The sequence below is a fragment of the Dermacentor variabilis genome, chromosome 3 (genome assembly GCF_050947875.1).
Source record: "Dermacentor variabilis isolate Ectoservices chromosome 3, ASM5094787v1, whole genome shotgun sequence".
Lineage (NCBI taxonomy): Eukaryota > Metazoa > Arthropoda > Arachnida > Ixodida > Ixodidae > Dermacentor > Dermacentor variabilis.
The window spans coordinates 233,317,764-233,332,094 of NC_134570.1; the positions used below are offsets into that span (position 1 = coordinate 233,317,764).

At 42.6% G+C, this 14,331-nt stretch overlaps 1 protein-coding gene across 2 annotated transcripts in view; it reads left to right on the top strand.

Moving 5' to 3' along the window:
* LOC142576725 (uncharacterized) overlaps positions 1–14,331 on the top strand; it is a 58,677-nt gene that overhangs the window by 15,915 nt on the left and 28,431 nt on the right. For both annotated transcript variants that reach the window (XM_075686983.1, XM_075686984.1), the window contains exons 3-4: positions 3,438–3,742; positions 10,616–10,777. In XM_075686983.1, coding sequence (XP_075543098.1) covers positions 3,438–3,742; positions 10,616–10,777 — 467 coding nt within the window. The remainder of the gene's footprint in view (positions 1–3,437; positions 3,743–10,615; positions 10,778–14,331) is intronic.

Here is a 14,331-nt window from a genome sequence, read left to right on the forward strand (position 1 = left end):
CACACACAAAAAAAGGAATTTTTTGCAAGCACTGGTGATTTGCTGACCAGGATAAGCTTATCTGCAGTTAGACGAGATAGAGCAGATAGGAGCAGAGAGGTATAGTTGCATCAAGGTGGCATCAGGGTTCTTCAGTACTGTCTTCTGGTTACGAAACTCCCGCTCAACGCTATGGGAGCATTTTATATAGCTCCAGCAGTGGACACATATAAGTGCTGCCACAAGTAAAAAGGCATTAAAGCAGACGCTGTATGGATACCACAGCCGTTCTGTGCATAAGCTGACTTTTGCACAAGTGTCCACAATTATCAGCATGTGAACATTGCTGGCACAAGGGGTGAATTGCCACCACGTTTTTGTGCAGTGCTCAAAAATTTCAATGCAGACATAAATTTGTAGCAGCAGCCTAATTAAGAATTTAAAACTTGTGGCTACTCCATCGTTAGAAGCTGGCTACAGAGCAGTTGCTCGACGCACTTTTCTGTAATTATGCGCAGAAGGCCAGCTATGCTGTGTTCAGCTGCTCCCATTTCAATTTTTGCACTGTATTAGTGCGCTCAGTATGAGCTAGCTACAATGCAAAATCACTTTTCAAAGCGCTTGCACGTTGTAGCTCATACTGAATGCGATAGTACATCTCTTTCAGTGTTGTGACAGCATGTTGTTTGACAGCACAGCGACAGTGATTAGAATTTGTCTTGTGCCTGCATATGTTGGTCCAGTTGCCAGGGCACCTAACTAACCGAATTAAGCCGACCTATTAACTAAAGTAATAACTACCTAAGGTAAATATACTAATTAAAACAAGAGTACCTAATTAACTAAATTAATTCAATAACTAATAACAAATGAACTAAACCAGCTAATTAACCAGAACTTATTAATGCCAGGCATAATTATATAAACCAAATAATAACTAACTATAGTTTAACACCTTTTAACAAATTACTTGGGGCCTCCGAAATTACTTGTACAGGTCACTTCGTTGTAAAGGACTGCACAACTCACAATAGAACTGGGCTGAATTATTCCTTCATTATAGAGGTCATTTAATTGTAGAGGCATTTGTTGTAGATGTGTCCAACTGTAAAATAATTAGCAAAGATAAGTGAAATTATAAACTAATTAGGTAACTAAGCTGGCTAATCAACCAGCAAGATATAACCATAAGAAATTTACTAACCATTCAAATAAATAACGAACAACAATAACTGAACTAAATATATGCCTAATTACTATCTAAACCAATAACTTACCGATTACTTAAACAAACGGAACTTTATAATTAACTAAACTAATTCCATATCTAATAACTAACTAAACTAGCTATTACCTAAACCAAATTAAATAATAGCTAACTAATGTGACAATGTGAGCTGGAATGAGCTAGTTACCTAGCTTGTAACTAATCAAATAACTAAGTTAGCAAAACAATCTAATTAACTAATAATTGACTGGGTTAACTAACTAATGTAACAAATCTACTAAATAACCATATTAACCAATAACTTGACTAACCTAAACAAACAAAATAATTAACCCACTAACTAGTGTAATCAACAACTAGCCTAATTAACGAACCAGCAGAATTTACCTATTATTAAATAACTAAAAGAACAAAACCAATTACCTAATCAAACTAACAAAGCTAACTAACTATTTAACTAAGTTACCTCACTAAACTGATAATCTAAGAACTAAATTATTCACCAACTAAATTAATAATTAACCTAACTAACAACATGTAACTTACTCACTAAAATAACTTACTAAACTTACTAAGCAAATGTAACTAACTTATCTAACTAGAGAACAGTGTAAAGAGTAGACTCACCAACTCTTTGTTCGAGGAATGCTATTAGGGGGACCACGTCAATCACACAACGCTGCCTTGTATAATTTAAATTCAAATGCATCACACACTAAATTATTTTGCCAAAGTTCCTGTTGCATGTTCACTCTGCAAACACGCTGAAATAAATGTGGGAGAAGCGCCTTTCTTGGAAAAAGATTTGCTTTGTTGTGCAGCTGGCCCATCAAGCGCGTCTGATTGATCCCATTCTATTTACCTCAGTGCTACCTTCTGCCACTGTACAAAATTTTGGGAAAGTACAGAAGGACCTTGGTGGCGTTGAACCATCAGATTAGTTTATGCACAAGCACGCAGTGCTGAAATGCATTATTGTAGTCGCAAAAGGAGAAGATGTTGCCACGCCAGTCCTCTTGTGGTGCACGCTTGGGGACCTTCGTTCTTTTGCAGGTTTAATTGCAGATTTCTGCACCCCGTGCAAGGTTTATGAAAATTGGGATAAACCTGATTTCTCCCCAATGTTTTGCCCTTTCATGAAGGATAATAATAAATACAGACGTTACAAAACCACTGAGCATTGCCCTGCCTATGTGAGCAAATGGTCAAGCTATATCATTACTATCATTCATGTATGAATATGATCTTTTTCGCAAAACACTCCATCAAAAACTGGCATGCATAATATTATTCAGTGCCTGATGGCCTTTAGTAAATGAAAACTTGTCGCCCTTTTAGCAGCTGCATTTGGTACATGAATTGTGACAATGGCATGTTGCAGGTACGTGAATGGCGGTGATGTGCTAGGAAATGAACGCAGCACTGACAGTATTTTTCATTGTGAACGGCAGCTGCGATGTCGAGAACATGTTTTCTAAATTGTGGCACGACCAGAGAAGGGTGGGAGACAAGTCTACGATGGACAGAGAAATGCTCAAAAATGAATGTCAACAGGGGCTTACAAAATGGGAATTAAGAGGCATTGCTGTGTGCACTGCTATTTGTGCTTCTTTTCTCGCTTCAGTAATGAAAGTGAACAATTGTCAGAAATGTTCTTCTTCTTTATGTGGTCTCTTGTTACTTTTAAAACTGTACATGATTCCTGCCATTGGGAATTTTTACAGATAACTTTGCCAAACAACATGCAAACAGCTCTATTTGTCATTATATATGATTTCGATTATTTAAATAAAGTGTTTGTGTCCCAAAGAAGACCATTGCCCGTGTTAATTGTTTGTGAAAGACCATTGCCCGTGTTAATTGTTTGTGAAAGTTGCCAGAAGAATCCCTAATTTGGGCTGTTAAACTACGAAAACCCAATTTCTGCCCTTTCAAAAATGTTCCCAATGTTCATCCCCCACCGAATTTTAAGAAATTTAAAACCTGATAACAAAGGACTCTATGTGTGTACCTCACACCTTGTGCAATAGACCTTTCACTTGGTAATCAGTGCCACACCATCCCTGTCGTCCTCTGTTTCTTTCTCCCCTCCGCCCACCTTTTTTTTCACCGTTCATTTCAAAGTAGGTACCTATTAGTCACATAACTAATAGCAGCTTTTACAGTTGCCGCTGCTTTCAAAGTGCATGTTTCTCACCTAGCACTGCTTGCCGCCTCTTGTCCACGACAGGGCTTCCCGATATCCACGTCATTGTGGGCATTGACTTCTCGGCCAGCAATGAGTGGCAAGGCAGGCGAACCTTTCGTGGCGAGAGCCTGCACACCCTGAAGCCAGGCACACAGAACCCCTACCAGAGGGCGCTGGCTTCTCTGGGTGCTGCAGTGGGGCCCCTGCTGCACGGGAACCCCATCCCAGCCTTTGGCTTTGGGGACTTGGTCACCAAGGATGTGGACATATTTCCCCTCATTGAGTCGGGTGCCTCATGCCTGGACTTCAATGACCTTATGTGTGCCTACACGCATGCCGCCCACAAGGTTAGTTCGGTGTTGACTGTTACTGCAGAACTGCCTACTCTGGCTACTCAATGTTACGGAAAAACAGTATAGGGGAGTTCCACCTCAGTTTTCATGCAGCAGCAGTGACAGTAATGGCCACTGCTGTGTGGAATGTCAGCCAGAGAACAGCCAGCAATACAGCCTGTGTCAGAGCCCCGGAGTGGCTGTATGATTAGGGCGTCACTTGGAGCATGCCACCAGATGTCAGCAGAGCTGGTGCAGCATACAGAAACGTGCGCCTGATATGGCAGAAAGTACGGAAATATAGGCTTTATCTGTAGACATCTCCTGCTACGATTCCAGATGAGGAAGGTGGTATGTGGAAATAGCATAGAAAATAAGCAATAGTATTCAAGTAGTGAAATTTCTTAATCGAATTGAATATGCATGTATTTGAAAAAGAAGACCTCCGAATATTGAACAAGAAGATGTTCTCATTTATAGAAAGAGTGACATAATGTTTGCGTGGAGTTAAATTGGTTATAAGTTTGAAGGTGAGTCAACCTCTAATTGGGGTGGTGGAATCTCTGCACTCTGATCAGTGTCACCCCTCAGATAAGAAGAGCAGGAGGAGCACTGGACTGCCTCAATTTTTTGGCTGCACTCTTTGGGATCGTCCCACACTTTTAGACTGCACTAGGATCGGCCTACAAGAAGGATAGAAATGCAGATATCCAAAATGGAAAAGCGGGTGTAACTTGACAAGTAAGACATTGTCTTCCAAAGCGGATGGATTGTATTTCATGATACAAGCATGGTACACTGCTTGCTACAGGACATCCTCTCAACTGAGCAGCTGGCAAATAAGAATGGTGCTTTCAGTAAGAGAGAGAAGTAAACTTTATTGGAGGCGTAAATTAGTAGTTGTGACCCTGGCAGAGGAGCTAGCCCGGAGGCCATGTGGCCGCAATGCAGTTAGCCTGCTCTGCCAGCATGAAGGGGCATTCTGGGTGATCCATCTTGATTGCACACTCTTAGGCCTCAAGTGTGGGGGCTTGCTGAAGAATCGCCCTTGGCAGGGAGTTGGATGGGCACTGCCAAAGTATGTGACCTTGGTCTACAACTGTTAGTGCTTCACAGTGCCTGCAGTTAGGCTTGAACCCTTGCTTGGAAATTTCAGCCAACTTTTTGGGGTTAGCACGGATCGACTCTGTACCCACTGTAAAGTCATGGCCTGTTCCCCGGGAGAGAATCGTGCTCGGCAACAGATATGCTCTGCACGAATCCTTGTAGAATTGCATGAATTCGTGATAGGCAAGGATGGGTTCAAGCCAGCCATCTGGGTCAAGCGATCCCACCTCCCGGTTATCTGCTGCTCGGGTGGCTTGGTGAGCTGCTTCATTACCCAGGTGGATATTGATGGATATTGTCATGGAGATTGAGAAGTCTGCTTGCAATGCAGTAGCTTCCTATGGCCGATTTAGAGTCGGACACAACGAATCTAGCATCAGGTAAGGATGTGCCCATGGCAGTTGCAGCCATTGGAGGGTGACGGTGATGGTAATGAGGTAATGGTCACTACCCAGGCAGGTTTCTGTGTTGAGCCAGCTGATCTCGTTCGCACTCCTTACAAAACATAGATTGGGTGTAGTGTTTTGGCTCACACTATTGCTGATGCGAGTGGGGCGGTCTGGGTCTGTAACCAGCGCGAGTTCCAACTCGTTGGCCATGGAAAGCAGGGCACCACCCTGTTTGCTGCGCTTTTGATACCTCTGTACAGTGTGGGGGGTGTTGAAATCTTTGGTAACGACAATGTGTTCTTTGCTAGGCTGCCTTGCTGGCCTTCCTCAGTAGGGTGGCAATTTTATTGCTTTTCTCCCGTGGAGGGCTGTAAACGTTAATAATGTACATACACCTGTTCTGCTTGCGTTTAGGAAGGAGTTGCATGAAGGTGTACGGAATTTCCTTCTCCTCCAGGTCAATTTGCATAGCAATGAGATTGCACTGCACTGCAATGGCTGTGGAGGGCGTGCTGGCTGGATTGGTGAATTCGTAAAAGGTTGCATGTCCTGCAATTTTAACCTGTGTGCCCGGCTCCTGAAGGGCCATGACATCAATTTTGGGGTCGGAACTGGCTAATGTGAATTGCAGGGCAGCTCTGGTATGTGTGAACAACCCGCAGTTCCCACTGCACAATCTTAACAGCCGCAGCCATCTTTCTCACTGTACAGTTCTGTCCTGGCTGGGGACACTGATAGCATCTAAAGGCCCTTGGCACTGTAGGGCCTTGGTGGGGGTGGTAGTAAACTGTTCCTGTGATGGGGGTATGCATTGCCGCATATCCATCAAGTGTGAGCTTCGCCATCTCATGAGTGAACACTTGTTGAAGACTGGCCAGATTATCTGCCGAAGAGTTTATGTCCTCGGAGAGGGTGTGGGCCGGTGCTTTCAGTAATCTATTACACCACGACAAGGATAGCAAAACAAGGTACGGCTTGTCACCAGATGTACATAGAAGGTGGGTTCTAATTCTGGTCAGCACTGGAGACAGTCTATGTAGACAGCTAATAAAACGGCTAATAAGATAGCTTCGAGCTCAAGTAGTCTGTAAGGTGTCACTGCGAAGTGACGCCTCCTTGCGTTGAAAAGAAAATGCTCAGAAAAGCACATGTCATAACTGCTTTTTAACCCTTTGCATGTGCGAATATATGAAAAACAGAATGCAACTTATTAAACACCAAGGAAAGTACGACTTCGTTTTCTTTTGAGCAGACAACCTTCTCGTTGAATTTTAAAGCCTTCTGGTGAGCCAACATCTAGTTTCGGCAGCAACGTAGCCTGCATTGTTTTTGACTTCAATTGTGTCTTTGCAAAGCTTTCTTTTGTGACTGCTTCATCAGAAATGGAACGAGACTTAAGATGGCCACTATCCACGTAGCCTATCTATCTAATACTGTCTACGGCGAGTATTAGCACACAGTCAGGGTATTGTATTCATCGGAGAAGAGAAATGTCATAATGCAGCATTGTAGTACATTGTTTTAAATGAATTCAAACATTATGGAATCATTCATAAACTGCTTTGCCTAAATCAAGACAACAGTTAAACATAGGCCAGCAAGAAGCGAGACATTTTTATATAATGTGAAACTAATAAACTGAAGTTATCTACCCTTGGCAGATAACACTTTGGGCAGGGCAGGGTCCCTGCGAATAACTGCAGCTATCTTGCATCAGGCTGTCTCCCTCGAGACTCTAATAACTGCTGTTATGCCTAATATCGGTGTCAGCGTACATTTCTGATCGCGATCAAAGCCGAACTGGATTGAGCTTAATCCGGATCAGTGTTGCTACACAATCATCTACGATCACGATCTTGCGAGACCCGGACGTGGACAATCGTGATCTAGGAATTGCGATCAGGCCTCTTGATCGAAATAGCAGGCTGATGTCTGCACCGTCTAGCGCAGTGTTCTGCAAACCCTAACAACAAAAAGTGAAGGCAGCTCAATAAAAAAAATATTTAAAAATTTTTTGAATCAGCTATAGTAAGCTGTAAAATTGAAATATTGTCCAAATTTAACTGTATTTTGCAAATCTGAATTCGTGATTAAGGCAGTATGCAGTTCTGAGAGTTGCCGAAGATAAGCAGATAACTCATAGGGATCATTGCACCATGTAGCAACGACCATTGTTGATCATGATCAAGAAATCCAATTTGGATCGGCCTCAATCGCAATCAGAAGTGCATGTGTGACACAAGTATTATATTTGAACATGGACGAATAATAGAGAACTTTAAATGGTGAATTTTCTAATCAAATACAAATCTAATTGCAGTGGCTATTTGATCCATATTTGTTTAGACATTTCACATATTCGAGCGCCTCTAGAAATAAGTATTAAGGCAAAACATTTCTGGTTACTCTTTTGTGTCTCACACACAAAGCCTATTGAAATGTTGCCTGATTAGGCCTGTATTCATGGCATAAGTGCCATCCAGGATTCGTCATCACTGTGATGCTCTCATATCGTCATCACTTCAATGGCTAGCATGAATGCTGCACACTGCTTTACTGGCCAATGAGGAAATGCTCCTAGGAAAGAGAATTTTGTGGATTTGAGCTCGGGGCCTGTATTCACAAAACTCCTCTTCTTTAAGTGCCATTTATGATTGGCTATTACTGCAGCGATCATCATCATCATCAGCTTGGCCATGCCCACTGCAGGGCAAAGGCCTTTCCCATACTTCTCCAACTACCTCGGTCATGTGCTAATTGTGGCCATGTTGTCCCTGCAAACTTATTAATCTCATCTGCCCACCTAACTTTCTGCCATCCCCTGCTACGCTTCCCTTCTCTTGGAATCCAGTCCGTAACCCTTAATGACCATCGGTTATCTTCCCTCCTCATTGCATGTCCGGCCCATGCTCATTCCTTTTTCTTGATTTCAACTAAGGTGTCATTAACTTGCGTTTGTTCCCTCACCCAATCAGCTCTTTTCTTATCCCTTAACGTTCCACCCATCATTCTTCTTTCCATAGCTCGTTGCGTCGTCCGCAATTTGAGTAGAACCCTTTTCGTAAGCCTCCAGGTTTCTGCCCTGTAGGTGAGTACTGGTAAGACACAGCTGTTATATACTTTTCTCTTGAGGGATAATGGCAACCTGCTGCTCATGATCTGAGAATGCCTGCCAAATGCACCCCAGCCCATTCTTATTCTTCTGATTATTTCAGTCTCACGATCCGGATCCGCAGTCACTACCTGCCCTAAGTAGATGTAGTATTCCCTTACCACTTCCAGTGCCTCGCTACCTATCGTAAACTGCTGTTCTCTAACGAGACTGCTAACCATTACTTTAGTTTTCTGCAGATTAATTTTTAGACCCACCCTTCTGCTTTGCCTGTCCAGGTCAGTGAGCATGTTTCAATTGGTCCCCTGAGTTACTAAGCAAGGCAATATCATCAGCGAATCGCAAGTTACTAAGGTATTCTCCATTAACTCTTATCCCCAATTCTTCCCACTCCAGGTCTCTGAGTACCTCCTGTAAACACCCTGTGAATAGCATTGGAGAGATCGTATATCTCTGCCTGATGCCCTTCTTTATTAAGATTTTGTTGCTTTCTTTATGGAGGACTAAAGTGGCTGTGGAACCGCTATAGATATCTTTCAGTATTTTTACATACGACTCATCTACACCCTGATTCCGTAATGCCTGCATGACTGCCGAGGCTTCGACTGAATCAAACGCTTTCTCATAATCAGTGAAAGCTATATATAAGGGTTAGTTATATTCTGCACATATCTCTATCACCTGAATGATAGTGTGAATATGGTCTATTGTTGAGTAACCTTTACGAAATCTTGCCTGGTCCTTTAGTTGACAGAATTCTAAGGTGTTCCTGATTCTATTTGCGATTACCTTAGTAAATACTTTGTAGGCAATGGACAGTTAGCTGATTGGTCTATAATTTTTCAAGTCTTTGGCGACCCCTTTCTTGTGGATTAAGATTATGTTGGCGTTCTTTCAAAATTCCGGTACGCTCGAGGTCATGAGGCATTGAGTATACAGAGTGGCCAGTTTTTCTATAACAATCCACCCACCATCCTTCAACAAATCTTCTGTTACCTGATCCTCCCCAGCTGCCTTCCCCCTATGCATAGCTCCCAAGGCTTTCTTTACTTCTTTGGGCATTACTTGCGGGATGTCAAATTCCTCTAGACTATTCCCTCTTCCATTATCGTTGTGGGTGTCACTGGTACTGTATAAATCTCTATAGAACTCCTCAGCCACTTGAACTATCTCATCCATATTAGTGATGATATTGCCGGCTTTGTCTCTTAATGCATACATCTGATTCTTGCCTATCCATAGTTTCTTCTTCACTGCTTTTAGGCTTCCTCTGTTCCCGAGAGCATGTTCAATTCTATTCATATTATTCTTCCTCATGTCAGCTGTCTTACGCTTGTTGATTAAGTTCAATAGTTTTGCCAGTTATATTCTAGCTGTACGGTTAGAGGCTTTCATACATTGGCGTTTCTTGATCAGGTCTTTCGTCTCCTGCGATAGCTTACCGGTGTCCTGTCTAACGGAGTTACCACCGACTTCTATTGCACACTCCTTAATGATGCCCATAAGATTGTCATTCATAGCTTCAACACTAAGGTCCTCTTCCTGAGTTAAGCCCGAATACCTGTTCTGTAGCTTGATCCCAAATTCCTCTATTTTCTCTCTTACCGCTAACTTGTTGATCGGCTTCTTGTGTACCAGTTTCTTGCATTCCTTCCTCAAGTCTAGGCTAATCTCCTATATGAATACAACAATCAAACCTCGGCCCTGAGCCCCCAGCAGCTGCGAAGCAACTGACCATGGTGGTGGTCAGACCTGTGACGCAGCAGAGGGTGCTAAGGATCTCTGGATCCGGACAGGCCGCCGTTGGAATCTGAACCTGGCAATGTTTAATTAACACTAGAATGTTATCTAGTCAGGAGAGTCTAGCAGTGCTATTGGAGGAATCAGTGGGCATTAAATGGTATATAGTAGGGCTCAGTGAGGTTAGGAGGACAAATGAAGCATATAAAGTGCGAAAAAGCGGGCAGGTCCGGTGCCACCGGGGCTTCATGGAGAGACTAGAACTAGGAGTCGGATTCCTGTTTAATAAGGATATAGCTGGTAACACACAGGAACTCTATAGCATTAACGAGTGGGTGGCAGGTCTTGTTGTGACACTTAATAAGAGGTACAAATTAAAGGTCGTACAGGTCTACACGCCTACATCCAGTCATGATGAACATCTCATTAACCACTGTCAATACTAGATGGCATAAAAATGCCAGCCAATGAGTAAACAATCTTCCAAAAGAGAAGGTTTTGTGCATATAGACCGTGATCAGTTTGGCTGCTGTTTTCTAGGTGCAGCTGTCAGGCCCAACCAGCTTTGCACCCCTGGTGCAGAAAGCGCAGCAAATTGCCGTTGACAGCCGTGAGTTCCATGTGCTGCTTGTTCTGACGGATGGCCAGTTCAGCCCTGCAGGCGAGGCAGCTTCCAGGAAGGCCATCATCGCAGCCTCACAGGTACTCCTGTATGATGCCATGATCACATACTAGCTCACCCACTGTGCTCGCTTAGTGGCTATAGTGTTGCGTTGCTGAGCTTGAGGTCGCAGGTTTGATCTCGGCGGCAGCAGAATCCAAAGATGCGTGTGTACGTGGATTAATCATCATCATCAGCCTATTGTAATGTCCACTGCCATGACGAAGGCCCCTTCTGGTGATTTCCAATGACCCATGTCTTGAGCTAGCTGATTCTAACTTGTGTCTGCAAATTTCTCAATTTCATCACCTCACATAATTTTCTGCTGTCCTCGAGCGTGCTTCCCTTCTCTTGGAACCCATTCTGTAACCCTAATGGTCCACTGGTTATCTGTCTTACACAATACATAACCTGCCTAGCTCAATTTTTTTCTCATGATGTTAACTAGAATATTGGCTATCGCCGTTTGCTCTCTGGTCCACACAGCTCTCTTCCCATCTCTTAACCTAACATTTCTTGTTACACAGCTCCTTGCACGCTCCTTAACTTCTTCTCGATCTTCTTTGTCCACGTTTCTGCCCCTTGTGTTAGCATCTGTACAATGCAATGATTATACACTTTCAACGACAGTGGTAAGCTCCCACCCAATCAGGATTTGGTAGTGCCTGCTGTATACATTCCAGCCCATTTTTATTCTTCTGTAAATATCCTTCTCATGGTCAGGGTCCCTTGTGAGTAATTGACCTAGATAGGCGTGTGCCTCCATAGACTCTGCAGGCTGACTGGATATCATTAATTATTGTTCCCTTGCCAGGCTATTGAACATTGTATTAGGCGCACATTAAAGAACCTGAGGTGGCTAAAGTTCTCCACTATGGTGTGCCTCATATTTTGCCATAATTAGTAGGGATGGGCAAATATGCAAAGTTTCAAATACGAATTGAATACTACACACTAGCTATTCATATTCATATTCAAAAAGTAGTTATGCAGTCTTTTTAAATAGGAACTAATCAAATATTTTGCAACTGAGTGTTAAAGTCTTGTTGCTCTTCTTTGTCCAATAAAGAAAATGCCTCAAGCCATCAGAAGTGTGGCAATGACAACTTTTTTCGAAGCAATGGAGAATGAACATTGGTAATACAAATTCAGTTTTCCGGCGGAAGTCTACATGACAACCTGTTATTTTTGCTAGCAGTCTCTCATTTGGGGTTGTTGGCACTCTATTCATGTAGTAGTGCTGTCTCTACAACCTGCGATGTTTTCCTTGCACCGTTTACGTATGTCTTCAGCAAACAAGTCCTCTAGCACCATTTTTTTTTCTCTTTCAACAACTTCCGATTTTTTTTTGCCAGCTCTTTATTTAGCACTTTTGTAAAGCTAGTTCTAGAGCAGCTATTCTTTCTTGGCAAGCTTGTTCGCAACCATGCTCTAAAGCTTGAGAGGCTATTTTTAACTACAGTTAGTATATTTGTGTTCAAAGCTGATCCTTGATCCCCAATATAGTTTGTTCTTTCTCGCGCTAGTCGGTAGAGACATGGTACCTAATTATGCTGAAATAAATATTACTGTAAGTTCCGATGTTCAATACTTACTATTATTCGATTCATATTTGAAAAACACTGATATTCGCCCACTTCTAGTAGTTAAGTTCCTCGCTTGTAATGACTACCAAAAAAGAAAAAAAACGCAGCCAAGTGTCATGGACAACTAGGATCAGTTTTAAATGCAATATCACTAACTTTCATTAAAGGAACTGCATGAATAAGCTATCAACATCTTTGGAGCCTAGTCACAAACAAGCTCTTCAAGGATGAATGACTGCTGGATGACTAGCTTTCCAAAACGCCTAAGTAAATGATTGTTGAAAAAACAATAAAGTTGGTGGAAAAACAAAAGAAAAAGCTACTGAAGGACTTGTGTGCCATAGAAACATGTGAAAGGGCCTGGTGCTAGAAAAACATCACTGGTTGTAGCACAAAAGATAAAGCTGCTACATGAGCAGACTTCAAGAGACACTAAATTACAGACGACAATAAAAAATTTGTCATGTAGGCTTCTGCTACTAAATCGAAAACAAAGCTTGCATTACTTCTTTTGTATTTGCACTGCCTTGAAAACTTTTGTTGTTCTTTCACTTCTGATAACTTGCGATACTTTCTTTAGCAGATGGAAAGCAGTGCTTTAAATGGTCCCTGAAACGGTTTGGACAAATTTTGTAGATGCGTAGGGTACAGCTACAATAAAACAGTAGTGCCAGAATTTAAGTGGACCGTCTCATAGTAACTCTTTCCGTACCATGGGGAAAATACGTGTTTTTTGTAGGTTACGCCAGACTTCTTCTTCTGAAGGAACTACTGCACTCAGTATTTTACGTTATACATAAACAAAAAGCAGAATGAATGCACTTTTCATGCATAAAAGTTTTGTTATCGAGATGTATGTCATAAAACATATACAACTTGCCAGAATCAAGATTGTAGGATAAAATTGAACAAACTTTGTGAAGACACACTCTTATATACTCAGAAAAAAAATGGCCGCCTGGTTAGCTCAGATGGTAGAGCGACTGCCCCGGAAAGGCAGTGGTCCCGGGTTCGAGGCCCAGACCAGGGCAAACTTTTCTTTAACTCTGAGGCTTTTCTTTCGAGGAACCCGTATGGGTTTCCTTTGTAGCAATTGCTACGAACAGGTGGATGTCTGATTTTCCCTTTATTAAACTATATCCCCCAAAAAACAAAAATTTTTCGTTGAACATGTATTGCACTAGAACAATTTAAGAGCAAGCTCTACAGTTTGGCATGCCAGGCTGCGGCCACTCGATCCATAGATAAGACCAGCTGCAAATGCAGCGGAATCGCTAGACATGCGGTCTTTCGAAGTGTGCACGCCGCTTCCAGAGGCGGCCATTTTCGCTTTCTACTTTGACGATCGCAAAAATACAGAGTGCGTTTAAAAGTTAACGCCTCATGGGGAAAAAGCAAACTGCTTAGAAAATGAAAATATAGGCTTCTTCCCATCCTATGGTGCAGTGTGTCTGTGAGCGGCATGGAAGGATACGAAAACAGCATTTCAAACCATCGATAGTGGGCGGCCATTTTTGCTTTGTACTTTGATGATCGCAAAAACTTCGCAGTGGGTTCAACAATCACCGCCTGAGGGGAAAAAGCGAACTGCTTAGAAAACAAAAGAATAGTACTCCGCTTTCATGTCTGATAGCGCAGAGGATAGCGCTAACCATCGTTAGTGGACTAACGATGCCCGATGGGCACGGTACGGCAAGAATTAAGAGAGCTATAGAAAATTACGAGCTGCCCCCCTCCCTAGCCATGTTTTTTCTCCTCAACTCGTTTGCTGAATTATCGGGACAAGCTCCACCTTGACTGGCTCTGCATTGTGATGTGACATGGTGATGTCTACTTCCAGTGGTCTTAGAGTTAGTGCACGAAGCCTCGCCAATGTCTCCGTTATCCGCCTGGCCATCTATTCACAGCAAGAGCTATCCAAGTCACGCGCACAGTGAGCGTTCTGTCGTGGCACAGAGCGTGTCCGATATTACAGTCACCACAGGCAAGCTGGGCATTTTAACGGATGG